The sequence below is a fragment of the Symphalangus syndactylus genome, chromosome 6, assembly GCF_028878055.3.
Source record: "Symphalangus syndactylus isolate Jambi chromosome 6, NHGRI_mSymSyn1-v2.1_pri, whole genome shotgun sequence".
In the NCBI taxonomy this organism is placed as follows: domain Eukaryota; kingdom Metazoa; phylum Chordata; class Mammalia; order Primates; family Hylobatidae; genus Symphalangus; species Symphalangus syndactylus.
In genome coordinates, this window is record NC_072428.2 from 38,697,396 (window position 1) to 38,718,758 (window position 21,363).

At 50.0% G+C, this 21,363-nt stretch overlaps 1 protein-coding gene across 10 annotated transcripts in view; it reads left to right on the forward strand.

The window, feature by feature from the left end:
- Positions 1 to 256: 256 nt before the first annotated feature.
- Positions 257 to 21,363, forward strand: part of ABCC8 (ATP binding cassette subfamily C member 8) — an 85,468-nt gene continuing 64,361 nt past the window's right edge. For 6 of the 10 annotated variants that reach the window (XM_055282239.2, XM_063641928.1, XM_055282232.2 and 3 more), the window contains exons 1-6: positions 337 to 536; positions 2,447 to 2,588; positions 7,884 to 8,005; positions 14,498 to 14,664; positions 16,281 to 16,523; positions 17,433 to 17,621. In XM_055282239.2, the coding sequence (XP_055138214.1) occupies positions 389 to 536; positions 2,447 to 2,588; positions 7,884 to 8,005; positions 14,498 to 14,664; positions 16,281 to 16,523; positions 17,433 to 17,621 (1,011 nt within the window). In that variant the 5' untranslated portion in view covers positions 337 to 388. Of the gene's footprint in view, positions 310 to 336; positions 537 to 2,446; positions 2,589 to 7,883; positions 8,006 to 14,497; positions 14,665 to 16,280; positions 16,524 to 17,432; positions 17,622 to 21,363 lie in introns of those variants that run through there. The other 4 variants (XM_055282233.2, XM_055282236.2, XM_055282237.2 and 1 more) reach the window with 2 other exon arrangements.

Sequence of the window (21,363 nt, forward strand, 5' to 3'; positions counted from 1 at the left end):
ACTCCAGTGTACCCACACCCCACTCCCCATCTCAGCCTGCCTTTCCCCTCGCCCCCAGCGCACGCGCGCATCAGGGCACTCACGAAGCGACCCTGGCAACATCTGGGAGCACGCGCCTCCACATCTGGAAGGTGGGCGCAGGCGTGGCAGGACCGGTAGGGTTCCTCGCCGCCCCCCGGCCCCGCAGGTGGTGGAGCAGGGCGGGGTGAGGGAGGGGGAGGCCGGCGGAGCTGGGCGGGGCCGGGGGGGCGGGGGCCTGACGGCCCGGCCGGGCGGCGGAGCCGCGAGGAACAGAGGCGCGGGAGGCGTGCGGAGCCAGCGGAGCCAGCGGAGCCAGCGGAGCCAGCGGAGCCAGCTGAGCCCGAGCCCAGCCCGCGCCCAAGCCGCCATGCCCCTGGCCTTCTGCGGCAGCGAGAACCACTCGGCCGCCTACCGGGTGGACCAGGGCGTCCTCAACAACGGCTGCTTTGTGGACGCGCTCAACGTCGTGCCGCACGTCTTCCTACTCTTCATCACCTTCCCCATCCTCTTCATCGGTGAGTGCGCGCAGCGAGCCGCGGAGGAGGGGACGGGAGAGCAGGGAGGGAGGAGGAGGCGCTGCGCACCGCACCGATCGGCGTCCCCTTCCGGCCCGCGGCCAACGTCCGCCTAGTTCCCGGGGTCCCCTGCCCTGTGTCCTGCCCGCCGGTCCCCGCACTCGCACACCAGCTCATCCCTTCACTCCCGCGGTGACCCCGATCCCACGCCAAGCACAGCGGACGTTTTCGACCCATGGGATCACCAAGTTTTGCTTTTGCAGGGCCAAAAGCTGGGATGGGGAAAGGGGAAAGAGGAGGTCTCAGCACGCTGTGGGAAAGTGGAGAGGGGTCGGGCCTCACCCTCCTTGGCGCAGCTTAGGGAGCCGGGTCACCCCTCCCCCAAGGCAGCCTCCCTATCAGCCTCAGCTGGGCCTAGGGAGGAGGGAAGCCTGTGCTTTGGAGTCCGGTATGGAGGCCCTGCGAACCCCTCTGCTTTCACCGGGCTGAGCCGCGCAGTGGTCCGTGATCTCTGACAGTCCCGGGTCCCCCTTTGGGCGAGGAGAGGCGAGAGCTAGGGACTTGGATTCCCTTCCCCCGCCACCCCAACCGGGCATGTGTTTCCAGAGCTCAACTTCTCAAGCTCTGCGCAAAGTAGCTCCGACTCGCCGACGCAGCGACCCCGGCGCCCTTGCTTGCAAAGTTGGGCGCCACCGCCGGGACAATCGAGCGTGCCTCTCCACTGAGGTCCCCCCCATCTCTCTGCAAGACCTTGACTCTTCCAGGCTAGTCAAGTCTATCAACTCATAGGGTGTCCCCTGCATCCCCAAAACGTGTTCATTCACTTTAAGAAAACAAGCAAATCTTAAAATTCATATACAGCTTTGGGGAAGAAAGGAAAGATTGTCACAAAATTAGATTTACAAGAGGTTGCTGCAGAAGAAGAGTTGCTAGCTATTAACAAAGACAATTAGACAGAAATAGAAATAAAACATACAAAATATGTGCTCATATGTGCATCAAAAATAAAAAAAGAACAGCATTTACACTTCTGTTCTCAGCCAAACGATTTATTAACCTGATGACTTGTCACACAAGAAGTTAGTGTGTATAATGGGGTACCTTGGCAGGGCACAGTGGCTCACGTCTGTAATCTCAGCACTTTGGTGGGCTGTGACAGGAAGATTGCTTGAGTCCAGGAGTTTGAGACTAGCCTGGGCAACCTAGTGAGGCCCCCCACTTTTTCTTTTTTTCTTTTTTTTTTGAGACAGAGTCTCGCTGTCGCCCAGGCTGGAGTGCAGTGGCGCGATCTCGGCTCACTGCAGGCTCCGCCTCCCGGGGTTCACGCCATTCTCCTGCCTCAGCCTCCCGAGTAGCTGGGACTACAGGCGCCCGCCACCTAGCCCGGCTAATTTTTTGTATTTTTAGTAGAGACGGGGTTTCACTGTGTTAGCCAGGATGGTCTCGATCTTCTGACCTCGTGATCCGCCCACCTCGGCCTCCCAAAGTGCTGGGATTACAGGCATGAGCCACCGTGCCCGGCCTAGATCCCCCCCTTTCTACAAAAAATTAAAAATTAGGTGAGCATGGTGATGTGCTCCTGTAGTCTCCGCTACTCAGGAGGCTGAGGCGGGAGGATCACTTGAGCCTAGGAGATCAAGGCTGTAGTGAGCCGTGATCGTGGCACAGCACTCCAGCAGAGGCAACAGAGCAAAACTCTGTCTCAGTAAAAAGGTGTGGTGGGGGAGGTATCAGCATAGGACCAGGCTGAATGAGTTGGACGTTTAGTTTGTGTACCAGCCTTGGAGATCCTTATGTGTAGGTGTCACCCTCACCATGAACCCAATGCCCAAGCACCTTTCTGGGGTTCATGCACCCTCCTCCTCCTCCAAGTGGGGAGGCATCCTGCCTCTGACTGTCTCTCTCTGCAGGATGGGGCAGTCAGAGCTCCAAGGTGCACATCCACCACAGCACATGGCTTCATTTCCCCGGGCACAACCTGCGGTGGATCCTGACCTTCATGCTGCTCTTCGTCCTGGTGTGTGAGATTGCAGAGGGCATCCTGTCTGATGGGTGAGTGACTGTCTGAGGACTCAGGAAAGTGAATCTGCTCCAGAGTACTTCCTGAAAGGCCCAAGGAGATCCTAGCTCACCTGCATTGCACAAGCCCGTATCTTTTGTTACTACATCCAGCAACTCAATGTCTCCTATGTGCTAACCTCTCTGAGATGGGCACTGGACACAAGTGAGTCCTAGGCCCTGCCATCAGTCCAGGAGAGTAGAGGGAACACGGATCTGCATGCCAAGTCCCAGTGAAATAATGCTAGAGCGTATTAGAATGCCACAACTCCAGTGGAAAATGCCAGGCCTCTTCTACAACCTGCCGGAGTTACCTTCTCGGAAAAAAAAATCTAACCATGCCGCCCACTCTTGCATAAGACCTTTCCTTGGTTCTCAGCTGTTTTGAAGATGTGGTCTCTGCCCGGCGCGGTGGCTCAAGCCTGTAATCCCAGCACATTGGGAGGCCGAGGTGGGCGGATCACGTGGTCAGGAGATCGAGACCATCCTGGCTAACACGGTGAAACCCCGTCTCTACTAAAAATACAAAAAAATTAGCCGGGAGTGGTGGCGGGCACCTGTAGTCCCAGCTACTTGGGAGGCTGAGGCAGGAGAATGGCATGAACCCGGGAGGCAGAGCTTGCAGTGAGCCAAGATCGCGCCACTGCACTCCAGCCTGGGTGACAGAGCGAGACTCTGTCTCAAAAAAAAAAAAAAAAAGATGTGGTCTCAGATCCTCAGCCCACCATTCAAGGTCTTCATAGTCAGCCCCACCTATCTCTGGCCTCATTCCCCATGCCCACCTTCCCTTTGGGCCTCACAGCACACTTCTCACACCTCTGCTGCAGCATAGATCATACTGTATGTTAAATTTTATGTCTATTTGCAAAACTGTCTTCAGAGTCAGAAAGGCCTAAGAGTTAGAATCTGAGTCTTGTTCATCTTTGTGTTCACAGTGCAAGGCATGTGATAAACATAAACATTACTCAGTCCATAAACATTTATTGGGTCCTTAGGAGAATAAGTGAAACCATGTTACAAATAAGTACTCTGGGAGGCGAGAGGAAGGCAGAGTTGGGCAAGCTCCATGGTTGAGAGGGCTTTGGAGCGGAGTCTGGAAGGGTGACTAGGCTTCTGACACACAGAGGAGGAAGGAGAGAGAGAACTGGTGGTGCCTGAGGGAAGGGAAAAGGCACCAAAGAAAAAAGCAGGTAGGGCTAGGGAGCAGCGCAGGGGCTGGAGCATAAAACACAGGCTGGGGAGCAATGGAGGCTGAGGCTGGGAACCCAGGTTGGGGCATCTCAGGAGGACTGTGAATCCCAGACTGCAGGTTTGGGTTGGATTTGGTCGGCAGTTTGGAACAGAAGAGAGATGTCATCAGCACAACACTTTTAGGTGAGAACCTGAGGAGGTGTTCAGCGCGGGCTGGAGGCAAGGAGAAGCTAGAGGCATAATAGAAGCAGCACTTAGCATAGACTGCAGTAGTCTAGGTGAGCGATAACTGCAGACAGAAATGGTGTGTCAGCAGTCGGGGACAGAAGAGGAGCTGGAGCAGCCATCTCACTAAGGAAGAATCCAGTAACCAGCAAGGATGAGAGCCTGCCAGGAGAGGGAGTGGTGGAGGAGAGGGATATTTGGCTTGAGTGTCTGAGGTCCAGCGCCCCCTGAGCTGGAATCAGACTATACCCAGACTGCACTCCTGCAGCACTGCCTGGCTCCTGTAGTTGAATGGCAGGGGATAGGCTCCTCATCCTCCCTCCGGTTCCCCACCTTCCCTCCCCCAGTGTCCCTGCATCCTGGCTTCAGCAGTGATCTCTATAATACCTGCTTGCCTTGGAGGCGGTAGCTCTCCCTGCTTATCAAAGTCCCTAGACCAGCAAGAAGACCAGAAGGCATACTGCTACACAAGCAGGTGACAAGTCCGCCTCCACCTCCACCCCTACACCCCTTCCAAAGTAGCACAAATGCCACAGCAAGCCCTCAGATGGGAAATACTCACCAGATGATGACAGAGAAAGACACCCCGCCCTTGGAGAAGGAAGACCTGGGTCTTCAGCAAGCACTGCTGCTGTGTACCAGCTAAGGGACTTTGCACAAGTCATTCAGGCTTTCTGGGCCTCACAAGCATTTATAAACATATGATAAAACATTTTAGTTGCCAACTTAAAAATGTGTGAGAAAGTATAAGATGTTTCAAAATTATTTCAAGGAGTAAAGAGGCAAGAGTTTTGAAGATCCCTGGGCAGGGTGTTGGCTGTTCCCAGTGTGGCCATTCATAACTGCTCTCTGGCCTTGTGAAACAAGCATCATAGACCCTGGCTTGCCTGCTTCATGGGGCTGTGGAGGATGAAATTCGAGCATGGACAGGGTGCAGAGCCCGGAGTGGCAGAACACTGGACAGAGTGTGTATTCCCAGAATGTGGGAAACTGGAATGAATCAGTCCAGGGACGCCCTCCTGCTGGCTGTCAGCAGCCCCTCCTGTATGTGGCTGCACTGCTTCAGCTCAGTGCAAAGGGCCATCTCCTCCCCAGAGCACAGATCAGCTCGAGCTGAGTAATTGTCTTCTGGTCTTTGTGAGCTCCTACCCCCAGGGCAGGCAAGCCTGAGTGAGGGGCAGGAAAAGAACAGACAGGAGAAGTCACAGACCCTTGTGATACCCCCAGTCTAATCCAGCCTGGGTTTTCAGAGCTGTCTGGAAATTTAGGGGGCAGGTGGGAGTGGGGTGCTGATTAAGGTAGCCTTGATTTGATTTAGAGTGAGCCTCATTTAGTGACTAATTAAGCCATCTTAAACCTGTAGGGCTTCCCCTCTTCCTTTGGGTATTATTTCTGTGTGTGATGTTCTGAACTGAGAACAATCAAAGCAGGATAAGTTAGTGAAGAAGATATTTTTTAATAATTACAATATTTTCCCAGACCACCATACACTGGATAAAGCCTGTATATAAAACTTTACCTAATTTCTTAAATAACTGAGTGTGTATTATTTAACAAAGCAGCTAAAATCTATTCTGTGAAGCCATGTCATGAAATATTTAGTTCAATTATGGTTAATCCTCATCTTATTTCGTCTTACAAAATTTTAACATTTCTACCTCCTATTGCAAAAAAAAAGCATTTATATCAACATATAATAAAACATGTTTAGATGTCAGCTTAAAAATGTGTGAGAGAGTAGAGGGTGTTTCAAAATTATTTCAAGGAGTAAAGAAGCAAGAGTTTTGAAGATCCCTGGGAAGGGTGTTGGCTGTTCCCAGTGTGGCCATTCATGACTGCTCTCTGGTCTTGTCTCTCTTGTACCTTCAATATTAGTTTGAAGACCTTTTTTGGAGAATATCCACTAAAGAATATCAATATTTACCATTTCATTAAAAAAGAAATGTGGAGTTTGCCTTTTCAAGTTGGTTTGATGCTCATTGATGTTTTCAGGGACCCAGCCTCTTCCCATCTTTCCATACCATCCTCTGTGTGTGTCAGCCTATCTTCCCCATGGTCACAAGGTGGCTGCCTAGCTCCGGGTATTGCTTAGCATGAGCAGAGAGGGCATGCTCCCAACATGCCTCTCCTTTATGACGGAGATCATTCTTTCCTTGACATCTCACTGGCCAGAATATGTGGACCAACACCGGCGAAGAAGTATGGAATTGCATGGCTGCTTAAACCAGTCGCCATCCATTCCCTGGGGCTGGGTACATTGCTGCTGGAGCAAACCTGTGGTCCTCCTGGCACAGAATAAGGGGAAGATACTCTTTGGTGGACAGCCCACATTGCCTCTACACTTGCACTCAGTCCCACCAGACCCACTGAGGTCACAGGATGGCTCTCCTCATGTCCTTCCACCTTCTCTGTTGAACTCTTAGGTATCCTTCAAAGTCCAGCCTGGTGCCACCTCCTCTGGGAAGCTGTCCTTGGTTGCCCACCCCCTCCTTTGTGCTCTCTCAGTCTCTGTCCATCAGCAGTATCACTTCCCTAGCCTGCTGACTCCAACAGTTAGCTCTGAGCATGGCAGCCCCCTCCATACCATCAGCTTCTCAAGGGCAGAGACCCTTGGCACACTGGATAGAAGTAGCCTGGTGGGCAACAGCAGCACTGAGGCAGCAGGCTGTAGCAGGCCATCTGGGAATGGAGTGGGTACCACAGGGCTGGAGCAGAAAGGGCAGGCTGGGCAACTCTGGTAAAGTGGCGGGAGGCCACATAGCCTGGGCCTTTCGTTTGTGGCTGAGCAGAGTGGGTTTTGTTGTCTGCAGGAGGGAGCTGTGGAAGGGCATGATCATGACCAACTAAGGTGACCCTCCTCACCAGGCACAGGGAAGACTGAGGCCTGGGAGGAGGCTCTGGCTGCCTCTGGGTCTTACCCCCAGGCCACAGTCCACCCATCTAGAGGCCTCTGTGAGCTAAGATGAAGAGACTATGGCCGGGCGTGGTGGCTCACGCTTGTAATCCCAGCACTTTGGGAGGCTGAGGTGGGCGGATCACGAGGTCAGGAGATCGAGACCACATTGAAACCCCATCTCTACTAAAAATACAAAAAAAAAAAAATTAGCCGGGCGCGGTGGCGGGCGCCTGTAGTCCCAGCTACTTGGAGAGGCTGAGGCAGGAGAATGGCGTGAACCCGGGAGGCGGAGCTTGCAGTGAGCCGAGATCGCGCCACTGCACTCCAGCCTGGGTGACAGAGCAAGACTCCATCTCAAAAAAAAAAAAAAAAAAAAAAATAGATGAAGAGACTCTGAGCTGGTATTGACTGCCCCATTCCCCATCCCGAGAGAGGAGACAAAATCAGTGACCTTGGAAATGCCTCTTCGTGCCTCAGTTTCCTCAACCATAAAATGGGAGACTAAGAGTACCCACTTGATGGGGTTTAATGAAGATTAAATGGGCTAACATATATCGCATGCTTAGAACAGTGCCTGGCACAGAGTAAATGCTCCATGAATATTGACTCTCATCAGTTTGTTATCACAGCCCCTGGGGAGGGTGCCAGTGCTGACTTATGCTGTTCATGTTAAATGGGGCTGTCACTGGGTGAGTTGTGGCATACAGGCCCCTGCACTGTTCAAGAGACCCCAGCAACCCTTGCGCTTAGGGGTCAGCACACAGTAAGGCTTCCAGATCATATACCCAGCTCTACTCCATGTACTGGCAGCTCTGCTCAACCCATACCCCAAATATGCCCATTAACTAAAGGGCCCTGCAGCCTATAAAGTGATGCTATAAAGGTTCAGTGTTCGGCCTTTGGAATTCAAGGCCTGGGCTGCTCTATTGCAGTATTTAACACATCCCCATCCTGTCTGTTTCTCTCTCCCATCTCAGGGTGACCGAATCCCGCCACCTGCACTTGTACATGCCAGCCGGGATGGCGTTCATGGCTGCTGTCACCTCCGTGGTCTACTATCACAACATCGAGACTTCCAACTTCCCCAAGCTGCTAATTGGTAGGTGAGGTGTAGGAGGGAGGGGCAGTACCTTCATTCATTTCTTCAGATAATGTTTACTGAGAACTCACTATGTGCCAGGTACTGCTCTAGACAGTACCTGGAACAGAAAAAGAGATTCGGAATAGAAAAAGAAAAAAATCCCTGCCTTCATGGAGCTTACAGTCTGGTGAAGGAGGATAGACAGGCAAAGACAGTGAGAAAACAAACAAACAAACAGGTGGTGGGGATGCTATGAAGAAAATCAAGCTGAGTAAGGGGTAGGGGCAATGACAATGTTGCTATCTATACAGGATGGTCAGGGAAGGGCTCTGGTAACTGTGGGCGTGCAGATATTTGGGGGAAGGTGTTCCCTGCAAGGGGAGTGACAAGTGCAAAGGCCTCTGATAGGGATAGATTTGGCAAAGATGTCACTGTGGGCAAAGCCAAATGAGCAAGGGGAAGAGTGGGAGGTGAGGGCAGGCGTCAGGAGAGGAGCGAGCAAGAGCCCCAGACTCTGGGCCTGAGAGCCTGGGTGAACTGTGGCATCAATAACTGATGTGACAGAGGAGGGGGAAGTGGGCTGTGGTGGGGATCAAGTTTTCTACTGGGGGCATATCGAGTTTGAGATGTCACAGAGACAACCAACTCAAGTGTCAAGTTGGGCTTTCATGGGGAGGTCAGGATAGGAGCTACACTTTCAGGAGGTGGGCCTTGTAGATGACATCTAAAGCTTGAGCCTGGGGCCGGCTGCCGTGGCTCACACCTGTAATCCCAGTACTTTGGGAGGCAGAGGCAGGCGGATCGCCCGAGGTCAGGAGTTTGAAACCAGCCTGGCCAACATGGAGAAACCCCCACCTCTACTAAAAATACAAAAATTAGTTGGGCATGGTGGCATGCACTGGTGGTCCCAGGTACTCAGGAGACTGAGGCAGGCGAATCGCTGGAACCCAGGAAGCGGGGATTGTAGTGAGCTGAGATCGCGCCACTGCAGTCCAGCCTGGGTGACAGAGCAAGACTCCATCTAGAAGGAAGGAAGGAAGGAAGGGAGGGAGGGAGGGAGGGAGGGGAAAGCTTGAGCCTGGATGAGGTCACCTGGGGAGAGAAGAGAAAGGCTCTGGGACCAGAGCTTGAGGTTTGCTAACATTTAGAGAGACTCGGGAAGGATTGCCCACTTAGAGCTTCTGAGATGTTAAATACTGCAGGACTGGGGTCCCAGACAAAAGCAACAGGACGATGGTTGGTGTTTACTGAGTATGTGCCATGGGGCAGGCTCCATGTCATGTTCCTTACATTCATTGTCCCACAGGCTAATCCCCCCAGCCTCCTTATTGGTATTGTTAATACCCCCGTTTTCCAGTGTGGACCCTGAAACTGAGAGGTTAAAAATAATAACGGTAAATACTCACTTTGTACTTACTGTATGCCAGGCCCCATCCTACTATGTGATATATATTAATTCATTTAATCCTTGCAACAACTCTATGAGGTAGGTGCCATTATTATTTTCCCTTTACATATCAGAAAACTGAGGCTCAGAGGTTAAATAACTGGCACTAGTCTAGCTCATCAAGGGGCACAGCCGGGAGTCCAGCATCCGGGCAATCTCCTTATCATTTCTGAGACTGCATGTCTAAGGGCCCTCAGATTTCGTCCTTGGGGCAAAGGTATCAATCCACAGGTCTGCCTCTGTGCTGGGGTTCAGCCTGTGTGTCTAAGGCTGGGGCTGTACATCTGGCAGTTAGACTGTGTTCACACTATGCCGTTAAGTCAGACTGATTTTTAGGTATCACAGCATCGAATTGACATTTGGAGTCTGGCACACTCTGTGCTAAGCCAGTGACATCGTGGTGTTGTCAGGGAGTACAGGTGTTTCTTGCACTAATCACAGGTCTGCCTTTCTGTAGAAGGTGGGATCTGAGCTCCATTAGGATTATCCAGGTGATCCCCCTACCCCTAGCCCAGAGGTCCCCACATGAGTATGAATGGGAGCTGGGGGAAGCAGGTTGAGAGGGGAGATGTTAAATACAGGCTTCAGAGAGCTTCCATTTCTGAAGCATCTCCCTGTCTGTAGAGAACCCTTCATTAACCACCAGGGCCTGGCTGACCAGTGTCCTCTGGAAACACCCTGTCTGGACATCTGAGGAGTTCATTTTCTCATTCTCCAGCAAACACATAATGTTCTCTCTTTAAAGCACAAGTTATCACCCATGGATGGATTTGTCCTTTTCTAAGCAACAAAGACTAATTCCTTCCATTCCCCTTGTTGGAGTTATCTCCCCTTGAAAGGAGGCTCCACAGAGCCAAAAATTCTAGAACAGGGAAAAGTGGAGGGGACGTGCCTGTGAGCTGCAGGGACAGAGGGCAATGGGTATTGGGAGAATGGCCAGCCCTCCAAGGAGGCTGATGTCTGGCCTAGGTATGGAGTCCCACAGAAAGGGGACCTGTGATGCAGCTTACATTGTCCCATGAAGGAACCATGATCCTGGAACCCAGATGAGGCCAAGGAAATGTTCTCTGAAAAAGTCATATTTGAGCTGAGAACTCAAGGAACTAACTGGGAGAAGGGAGGAAAGAGTGCTTCAGGCAGAGGGAACAGCATGTGCAAAGGCCCCAAGGCAGAAGGAACAAAACACATTAGAAAATTCAGAAGAAGAAGAGTGGCATGGGTGCAAAGTGGAGGGGAGCTGGACTTTGGGTTTTGTTTGCTTGTGCCCAGGCTGGAGTGCAGTGGCACCACCTTGGATCACTACAACCTCTGCCTCCTGTGTTCAAGCGGATTCTCATGCCTCAGCCTGCTGAGTAGCTGGGAATACAGACATGTACCACCACACTCGGATAATTTTTTGTATTTTTAGAAGAGTTGGGATTTCGCCCTGTTGACCAGGCTGGTCTTGAACTCCTGGCCTTAAGTGGTCAAGTCTCAACTTCCCAAAGTGTTGGGATTACAGCTGTGAGCCACCGCACCCAGCTGGAAGGTCATACCACAGATGTTGGCCTTTATCCCAACAGCAATGGGAAGTTGTGTGTGTGTGTTTGTGTGTGTGTGTGTGTTTGTGTGTGTGTGTGGTTTAACATGTTTAACATAAAATTTATCATCTTAACCATTTTTAAGTATAGTGTTCTGTGGCATTAAGTATATTCACAGCCGGGCATGGTGTCTCATGCCTGTAATCCCAGCACCTTGGCAGGCCAAGGCAGGTGAATTGCTTGAGCTCAGAAGTTTGAGACCAGCCTGGCCAACATGGCAAAACCCCATCTCTACAAAAAACATAAATATTAGCTGTGCGTGGTAATGTACACCTGTAGTCCCAGCTACTTGGGAGGCTGAGGTGAGAGGATCATGGGAGGCTGAGGAGAGAAGATCAGTTGAGCCTGGAAAGTGGAGGCTACAGTGAGCCAAGATTGTGCCACTGCACTCCATCCAAGATTGTGCCACTGCACGCCAGCCTGGACAACAGAGTGAGACCCTGTCTCAAAAAATGAAAAAAAAAGTATATTCACAATGCTGTGTAGCCATCACCACTATCCATCTCCAGAACTTTTTCATCTTCCCAAGTTGAAACTCTGTACTCATTAAATGATAACTCCCCATTTCTCCCTCCTTACAGCCCCTGGCAACCACCATTCTACCTTCTGTCTATGAATCTGAGCACTCTAGGTACCTCATCTAGGCAGCATCATACACTATTTGTCTTTTTTTTTTTTTTTTTTGAGATGGAGTCTCGCTCTGTTGCCCAGGTTGGAGTGCAGTGGCGTGATCTCGGCTCACTGCAACCTCTGCTTCTCTGGTTCAAGTGATTCTCCTGCCTCAGCCTCCTGAATAGCTGGGACTACAGGCGCCCGCCACCATGCCTGGCTAATTTTTGTATTTTTAGCAGAGACGGGGTTTCACGATATTGGCTAGGCTGGTCTCAAACTCCTGATCTTGTGATCCGCCCACCTCGGCCTCCCAAAGTGCTGGGATTACAGGCGAGAGCCACCATGCCCGGCCTATTTGTCTTTTCATGACTTGCTTATTTCACTAAGCATAATATCCTCAAGGTTCATCCATGTTGTAGCATGTATTGAAATTTCCTTCCTTTTTAAGGCTAATATTCCACTGTATGGATATGCCACATTTTGTTTATCTATTCGTCTGTCAATGGGTTGCTTCCACCTCTTGACTCTTGTAAGTAGCACTGCTACGAACATGGGTGCATTGAGGGGTTTTCAATATAATCATAACAATTGCTTTATGGAGATCAGCTTGGAGGAGAACAAGATGGGGAGGAAGTGCGGGAGCCAATGAGAAGGCTCTCAGGGTGGAGCAGGAATCCAGAGGACACGTGATGATGCCTGGACTTAGGTGGTATCACAGGGATGGAGAGAAGTAGACAGACTCAAGATATTTAGGAGGTGAAATAGACAGCATTTGTTAATGGGAGAGGTGTGGGGCGTGGGAGAAGAATGGAGGGAGAAGGAGGAGTAATGGGAGCTCACCAGCAGCCCCCATGTTATGCCTCTTTCCTTCCTTTTCCCTCTTCTGTCATCAGGCATTCAGCTTTTGCTGAATACTGCTATGTCTGGCAACAGGCTGAGCACTCAGCACTGCAGGACAGGACTGTGCAAAAAACCTCTGGGCCTAGTCCTGGGTCCACTGCTAATTCCCTGTGTGACCTTGCACAAGACATCCAAGCTCTCTGAGCCCCCGATTCCCCACCTGGGCAGGAAGAGTAAGTCCCTGCCTAAGTCATAGGGTTGTAATGAAGAGCAAATCAGACCATATCTGTTAAGTGTTAGGGACAAGACAAGCATGAGGCATATTTTCAAGTCTCAGCTCCAGTGGGCAGCTCTCACTAAGGGCTAAAGGGCTTCTGATGCCTGGGATAGAATCTGTGCGGCAGAGTGGAGTGGAGGCAGGGGGACAGTCTTCAGCTGTGGAATTCCTCGAGACCTAGAGACCAGCCTGAGCTGGGGGACATTATTCCAGTCCTGAGGCATGGGACCAGAAGGCAGATGCTTCTGTCCCCCATCCTAATGTCCTCATGCAGGGACCCAAGGTGGATGGCATTGATCCCCTTGGGTGAGCTCAGCCAGCCCTGGGCGCATGGTGAGGCCCAACATCTCAACCTGTTTCCTAATCCTGAGCCAGGCAGGACAGATCCCAGATTTGTCCCCAAGAGATGCTCTGGCATCCATGCCCAGGCCCACGTAAGGATAGAGGGCAGGATGAAAGTCTCTCTCCCTCACTCGGGTCCTCTGGAGAGGGGCTCTGTGGCATGAGGCTGACCTTATCTGCATCTGATCTAGGAGGGAGGAGGGAAGGAGCTGCCAGTGCTAAAATCTCCCCCACCCTCAAAGGGGGACTTCAGAGGTTATTGCTGGTTTTGGTTGTCGGAAGCTGACAGTGATTTATTGGCAGATTGAAGTGGGTGTGTGTGCGAGAATTTAGGATAGTATCTACTGATGGTTTCTGAGGTTTACTGCCCCAGGTCTTAAATCTGAAGATAATAAAAATATAACAGCTAATGTCCAAAGAGCACCCGTGGCGTGTGAGGCTCACTGCACTAAAGGCTTTCCATACATTTCTCACAAGAACCTTCTAGGTAGCACTATTATGATTCCCACTTAATGGATGAGGAAACTAAGCTCTGGAGGGCTAAGTGACTAATCCAAGGTCACACAGCCATTATGTCACAGGCTCTGAGCCCAGGTGTATCTGGCTGCAGGGCCACCACCACTAACCCCTGTATAACGCTGCCTCATGGAACTGTGGCTGGCTTTTTCCATATCCCCCACGTCCCAGCTCCATCATCATGCTGTGGTGGGCTCTGAACTCTGAGGACAGGGACCCAGTCTTTCACCCTCTCTCTGCCCCTAGCTGCCAGTGCACTTGGGCAAGGTCACATCCTATCTCTGGGCCTCAGTTTCCTCATCTGTAAAATGAAAGACTGGATTGAATGACCTTTAAAATTTCCCTCACTTGGAAATTCCACAAGGAAGTCATTATAGCACGGAGCTTGCATGCATGGGCTCCAGCGTCAGGCCAGCCCAGCTCTGCTAGTTAATGGGTGTGTGGCCTTGGATCAGTTACCTAATCTTTCTGAGCCTCATTTCCTTTGTCTGAGAAATTGGGGGTGACAGCAATGTACTTTCTTTGAAAAGTTATGGTGAGGAATAGATGAGATCATGTGTTTAAAGTGCTTACTTGGCACAGTGCCTATAACCCTTAGTTAAATTCAATAAATAAATTTCCTATTCTTCCCATGATTGTTTATGGTTAAGGGACATTTGTCTGACCAGTTTGATTTATGAGATTATTGGTGTTTTTCATGAATGTTAAGACATATGTGCGTCATCTTAGAGTCACGCACTCTGATGTATTCACACGTGCACATCCCCTTACTCGGAAATGTACACACCCAGGCACGCTCATTCTGTCTCCTTCTCTGTCACATACTTGCACGCATTATATGAGTGTACACACATGATGCACACACTTCTCTGCAATCTTCCATCTCTCCTCGGCAGCCCTACTGGTGTATTGGACCCTGGCCTTCATCACCAAGACCATCAAGTTTGTCAAGTTCTCGGACCATGCCATTGGCTTCTCGCAGCTACGCTTCTGCCTCACAGGGCTGCTGGTGATCCTCTATGGGATGCTGCTCCTCGTGGAGGTCAATGTCATCAGGGTGAGGGTAAGCAGGCCACCTGGGCCAGGGTGGGGTGGGGAGCAGAGGCTCTGGCCTCTGTCCTGCCCTGGGTTCGGGCCCCCACCCTGCTTCTCAGCCAAACTGAGAAGGGGTCAGCTTGTTTTACCTGCCCCCGTAAAGGGGAGTGGGGCCATGGGGGAAGTTTCAGGAGAGACACTGCCTCTGGCCCATGTGCACTCTACACCAGGCTCCCAGAGGGAGAGGGAGGTGACAGGTGTGTTCGCTGAGGTTGGCAGATGACTTTCCATAGAAAGGGAAGATAAGCATCAGGCACTGGCCTCTCCTACTTTCTTTCTTTGGGGGTGGGGGACTTGTCTTTGCTTTAATGTATTCATATTGTCACACACATAAATGAATGAGTAAGTGTTTTGTTTTCCTTTCTGTTTGCTCCCGCCTCCCTCTGTCTTCCTCACACCAGACTCCAACCTTCCCCTTCCCCTGCCCCTACCTCCCCAGGCAGCCCAGACTAATGAACTCGTTTGTCTTTCTCATGCTTTGTTTTTATTAGTGTAATACCGTATGCGTCTATCTAAATAAATACTGATTCAGGTTTTTTCCTCTCAACACAAGTGAATATGTAGGTTTCCCCCTTGGTATTTATCTTGTAAGAATGAGACCATATTATGCACTGTTTTCTGCACTGTGCTTTTCTCACCCAACAAATATCTCTTGGGACTCCCTCCAAGCCATCTGATATGGCTAATTCCATTTTCTTAATGGCTGCATAATATTCCATCATATGGATAAACCATAATGTATTCAGCTATTTCTCTAAGGATGGGCATTTACTTTGTTGCCAAGTTCTTGCCTTCATGAATAATGGTGTATTGAGCATACTTATATATTTATGTATTGCTGCTTTTATTTCTATGGGAGGGAGTCCAAGGAACGGCATTGCTGGGTCAAAGGGTCTGTGTATTTTAGATTTTGATCAGTGTTACATATTGCTTTCCAGAAAGACTAATCTGCCAGCAATGAGGGAGAAAACCCTTTCCCTGCCTTCCAGCCAGCAGTGAGGGCTATAGCCCTTTCGAACTTGGACTGCCTGCATTTCTCTGACTCTTCTGCTTTTAGTTGGTGATCTGTAGGGCACAAAGCTCCTTATGTGTCCCCCCCTCCAGTGACCCTCACAGGAGCCCTGTGATGCAAGCACCATCCCCTTTATAGATTAGGAAACATTTTAGATGAGGCTTGTCCAGAAACACCTTGCTTGTAAGTGGAGGAGGCGGGATTCAAAACCAGGTCTACATGACTTGGAGTTCTGTGAACTGTATATGAAACATGGTAGTATCCTTAGATCTGCAGAGAAAATAGTATATGAGAGATTCCTGCTCCTCCCCAACCCAACCTAAACCCAAACCAGCCTAGCCATGTGGGGTTCAAAGTCTACCTCAATGAGCAGTTAAAAGTCAGGAGGCCCTGACATTGGTGGCCAAGAAGTGTTGGGGAATCCTTTTCCTGGTAATAATTACAGGTGAAAGATGGCCCCATCTGTTAGAGATCAAGTGTGGAATATCACAACCCCAGATCCTTGCTGGGGCAAGGGAGGGAGTGGTGAGAAGTTGGACTTACCCATCCCCCATGGCCCATGTGCCCCACAGAGATACATCTTCTTCAAGACACCGAGGGAGGTGAAGCCGCCCGAGGACCTGCAAGACCTGGGGGTGCGCTTCCTGCAGCCCTTCGTGAATCTGCTGTCCAAAAGCACCTACTGGTGGATGAACGCCTTCATCAAGACTGCCCACAAGAAGCCCATCGACTTGCGAGCCATCGGGAAGCTGCCCATCGCCATGAGGGCCCTCACCAACTACCAACGGCTCTGCGAGGCCTTTGACGCCCAGGTGGTCAGTGGGGGCATGGCCACACCATCTATTCCCTGCCTTCTGGTTTAGGGTCACAGAGAGGGACCTCAAAGGGCATTAGGTCAAAATCCTGGTGGGACAAGAGGGGAAACTGAGGCTGGTGAGGGGAAGAAGCTTGCCTTAAGTCACACAGTGAACAAAGGACAGGTGCAGGGCTGAGGATTCATAGGACAGGCACAGTTGGCATGGCCCTTACCATTTAGGTCATCTAGTCCAATGTCCTTATCCAGATGGGGAAACTGCGGCTCTGAGAAGGGAAGTGACCCCACTGGACTCTCACATACCTGTGCTCTTTCCTCTGGAGCTTACTGACTATAAAGGTTGGAGTGTTCACTTGATTTGGAGAGCAGGGGTGTTAGTGGCCTGATCCTTATGGTAAGTCTATGAGTTGAGCCAGGTCGGGATCTCCCCATATCACTGAGGAGCAAATTGAGGCCCTGAGAAAGTCTGTGACCTGCCCAGAGCTGGCCCACAGCTGGCAGGCAGCAGAGCCAGTCTCCTGACTCCCAGTCCAGTGCCCCTTCACTGCCTCTGCCCTCGCACCAGGGCAGCTGCTGAGGCAGACACAGTGGCAGGTGGTAATGAGTGAATGGGGCACATGGCCACTTCCTCATTCCAATGCTGTGTTCATCACATAGTAGCTGACCAGCTGTGTGACCTTGAGCAATCATCTGGCTTCAGTTTCCCCATCTAGACCATGTTGGCGTTGATAGGGCCCTCCCAATTGTGCACTTGGTGATTCCACGATCTCTTCCTGGAGTTCACCTATTTGCAGAGGATGTGACCACTGGGTTTCCCCAGGCAACAGGTGCTAGGGGCATCCTGGGAGGCTAGGCCCAGCCGTGAATGAGCCTTCAGCCACTCTGACCTGGCCATGGTCTCTCTGGGCAGCGGAAGGACGTGCAGGGCACTCAAGGTGCCCGGGCCATCTGGCAGGCACTCAGCCATGCCTTCGGGAGGCGCCTGGTCCTCAGCAGCACTTTCCGCATCTTGGCCGACCTGCTGGGCTTCGCCGGGCCACTGTGCATCTTCGGGATCGTGGACCACCTTGGGAAGGAGAACGACGTCTTCCAGCCCAAGGTAGGCAGCCCCAGGGGTAGGGTAAGGCACCCTCTAGATGGTTTTCAGTTGTTTCTGAGAGTGCAGCCAGCCAATGTGTGTGAGCCATGGCCACACTGAAGTGGCTCCTCACACATGCACAAAGCCCATAGCAGTATCCCCACCGCAGAATACTCTGCATCTGGTCAACAGAAATGCCAGGGGGCGAGCCTATGCCCCAACAGTGTCCTACTCTCCTCACCATCACTACCATAATACCTCTACCGGTAGTTAGGTCAGTCTGAAAACTGCAGGAAGTGCTTTTGTTTGTCCAGTGTCTAGAGCTTCTGTGACTTGGATTTGTTGGCCTTCAGTTCATGTCATCTTAGTAAACTATTTAAAAGTTTTCAAGATCTGTCTTCTTCAGTCCTGTAAATGCTGGCACTTGAGCTTTCTGCAGGGGCATCTTGAGAGCTGCTGTCAGAGGAGAGAGAAGCGGGAAACACTCATGAGTGGAGCTTTGTCTCTCTCCACTCCAAATTTCATTCAAAGCTGCCTGTAGTTTTATTAATATGTTGGACTTTTCCATTAAAATTTCTTTTTTAAGAAAAGTTTCCATGGCTTAAAAAACACTGGAAACTTATTAGACTAGGTTATATCCAATGACCTTTGCAGTTGTAACGATTCTACAAACTGAAATTTGTTGGAGCTAGAAAACCTTTCCCCGGGGTTATTTTCCCTGCGTGGGGCAGTAGCATCCACTTCTGGGGCTGGGCAGACTGTGCTCTGTTGTCTGTTTCCTTTCAGCTGTTTAGGTTTTAATGGCCACAAAATGAAAACCTTTTCACCCCTAATAAGTTTCAGAGTTTTAGTTTCCAAGTGAGGATGTCATTATAACATTTTAACCACAGACAGTCTGAAAATAATGCAGAGAATGGGGAAGTAGGGTTTTTAATAATTTATGACACCCTTTGCGTAACATTTGCCCATCTCATGAGCTCCAAAATCGCAGCTAGCAGTTAATCCTCAGGAGGTTTATGTTCATTTTTCTGGAGATATAATTAGTCAGCTGAACAGTTTTGGGCACAGATATGAGATACGTCGATTCTGATTTATGCAGCAAACTTTTATTGAACACTGCTGTGTGCCAGGCCTGGGTTGGGCTGTGGGAATATGAAAGCGATAGTTATGACGAGGATGATTAACAGTATTAACAGCCACTTATTGACCACATAATACATGTCTGGCTGTGTGCATGAGTTATCCATGTGTTATTTAATCCCTAAAACTATCCTTTGGTGTGAGTATATTTTGCAACATCTTTCCTGTGGTATACCTCAAATACTGTACAGTTTATGAGATGATAGGTATTCTTATCCTCATTTTACAGATGAGAAAGTTGAGGCTCAGAAAGTTTAAGTAATTTTCCCCAGGGTCTCTCAGCTAGTTAGTAACAGAGGCAGAATTTGAATACAAGACTCTCACTCCGCAGTCCGGGCATTTACAACCAGGAAGCTAAATTGACTATTATTATCAAACCATCACCTCTGGCTCCACGGATTATGAAATCCAGTGGTGAGGAGAGAAATCGAAATAAAATACTTTTATGCTATGTGTTACATATGACTCTTAGGAGGTATATTCAGGGAATTGTGGGAAAAGATAGTGATTAACTTAGCCAGTGGTCATGAACAGCTTCATAGAGGAGGGGATGTTTGAAAGGGGTCTTGACAGATGAGTAGGAATTTGCCAGGCTGCCATGGGAAGATTTCTTGCTCAACCAAGAATGCAAGGACCACTTTTGCTTATTTAAACTTTGATGGCTTTTGAAGCCATATCTGGCTTTTTGAGCCTCTCTACTTTACCTGGCCCATAAAAGAGAGGGGAAGCGGCTGCTTCTCTTGTCTACAGGAGTGTCACCTTCAGCTCTAGCCTGACCATAGGCTACCCCAGAATACCCCCCATTGGCAATCCTGAAGCAGCATGGAGCCAGTTGTTAATATTAGGGGGAAATGACACAGGCCAGAGCCCTTATCAGAGTGTCCACACCACTCTCTTCTTCCTGTGTTTCCCAAAACCCTTGTGGGATTCTGCTAAGGAGAAAGCCCTGAGGCAGGACATGCCAAAGAGATGGCGAGAGTACTTAGAATTTTAGTTCATCTGAACGTTATCATTGCCATTTTTTTCTCTTTGTTTATACACAAACCCTGGGGTTTATTACCGTCTCATTGGAATGCTCTTGTCCCAGTTACTTAGCACACAAATCCCTGAGACAGATGGCCCTGCCTCAGTGGCAGTGGGCCTTATCAGATTTAATATTTGTTCCCTGCAGCCCAAACACAATCAGAAAATTTCCGACACAGAAACAAGAGTTGAAAGTAAATATAGTCTCCAGTGTCCACAACAAAGAACTCTACATCATGTGGTTGCCTGGGATGTGGCTTAATTCTCATGTGGGCTTCTGAGCTCAGAAAATGGGGGAAAGGGATCATTTACTGAGATCATTTGGTTCATCTCCCAGCCCCCAAGCCATTCTAATCCAGAGAGAACTGAGTGCTATTCTGGTCTTTATGAATGACAAAGAAGGAAGCTCCCTAGCTACATGTTGCAGTGTTTCACAGTCTGGGAGAGGAAGCCCTTTTTTCTGCCCAGCCTGAATCCATCCTGCAGCAGTTGGCACAGCGAGGCACCTATGGTTTATTCATCATCACTCTTCCTTCCTAAGATACTCAGAGTTGGCAAGAAACATATCATCCTTGGTATCCGCAAGGACGAACATTTCTGATGTCCTCTTTAGTTACTGAAAGTGTCTGTGACTTGCCAGATCTTTGATGCTCCTGTCACTCCGCTGCCACTCCCCAGGGAAAGCTGGGACTCAGGTTGGGCCCTGCCTATGATCTATAGCTCTTTCCAGCCTCCTCTCCAGCCCAACCCCTACTCCTAATCTGTCACCTGCCATGGATGCCACTGATCTGGCTGAAGGACAAGAGAATTGGATTCATAATGAGCTGCTGGTATCTGAAACCTGCCAGCACTGCCCTGGGCTGTCAGTTGAGCCAAAGGAAGAAGGAACAGTCTGGGTTTGATCGAAGGGCTAAAGCTTCAAACAGCCTCTAAGTCTCAGTAGGATAATGTGTAGGTTTGGGAGGGTGTATGTGTTTCTGAATGAGTTCCCCTAAGAACTGCTTATGGTTCTATATGTGTGTTCTGTTTGTCCCTATGTCTTTTGGTGTGTCTTTTTCTGCGTGTGTGTGTGCATGTGTGTGTGTCTATGCCCCCATTTGGATGGCCATATTTGTAGCTATCATTATGAGTCACTTAATGAGTGTATATGCATTGGTGTTTCTGTGACTTCGTGGTTTTGGTGCATGCGCTGGCCTCTTCATAACCAAGTCCATGCAGCCGGTCTGGCCTGGAGTACCTGCCTTCAATTCACTAGCTCCTTCTTGGCCATCAAGACACTGCTCAAATGTCACCTGCTCCAGGGAGCCTTCACCCGGTTGAATTAGAGGCCCCTTATCTGTGCTCACATAACATCCTATCAAAGCGCCCTGTTTCTTTCCCTGACTTGATCCTCTGTCCCCTATTGCCTGACCTCTGTGTGCCCAGCACTCAGCCCCCTGCCTGACACCCAGGAGACGCATGGAAAACGGTTCTGCAAAGAAGGAATAATGCAGCAATTACTATATATTGAGTGCTTACACTTACTGTTTTTTCACATGCACTGTTACATTGACTTCTCATAACAACTCTCTGAAGTTCCTTCATAGCCTCATCTTACAGA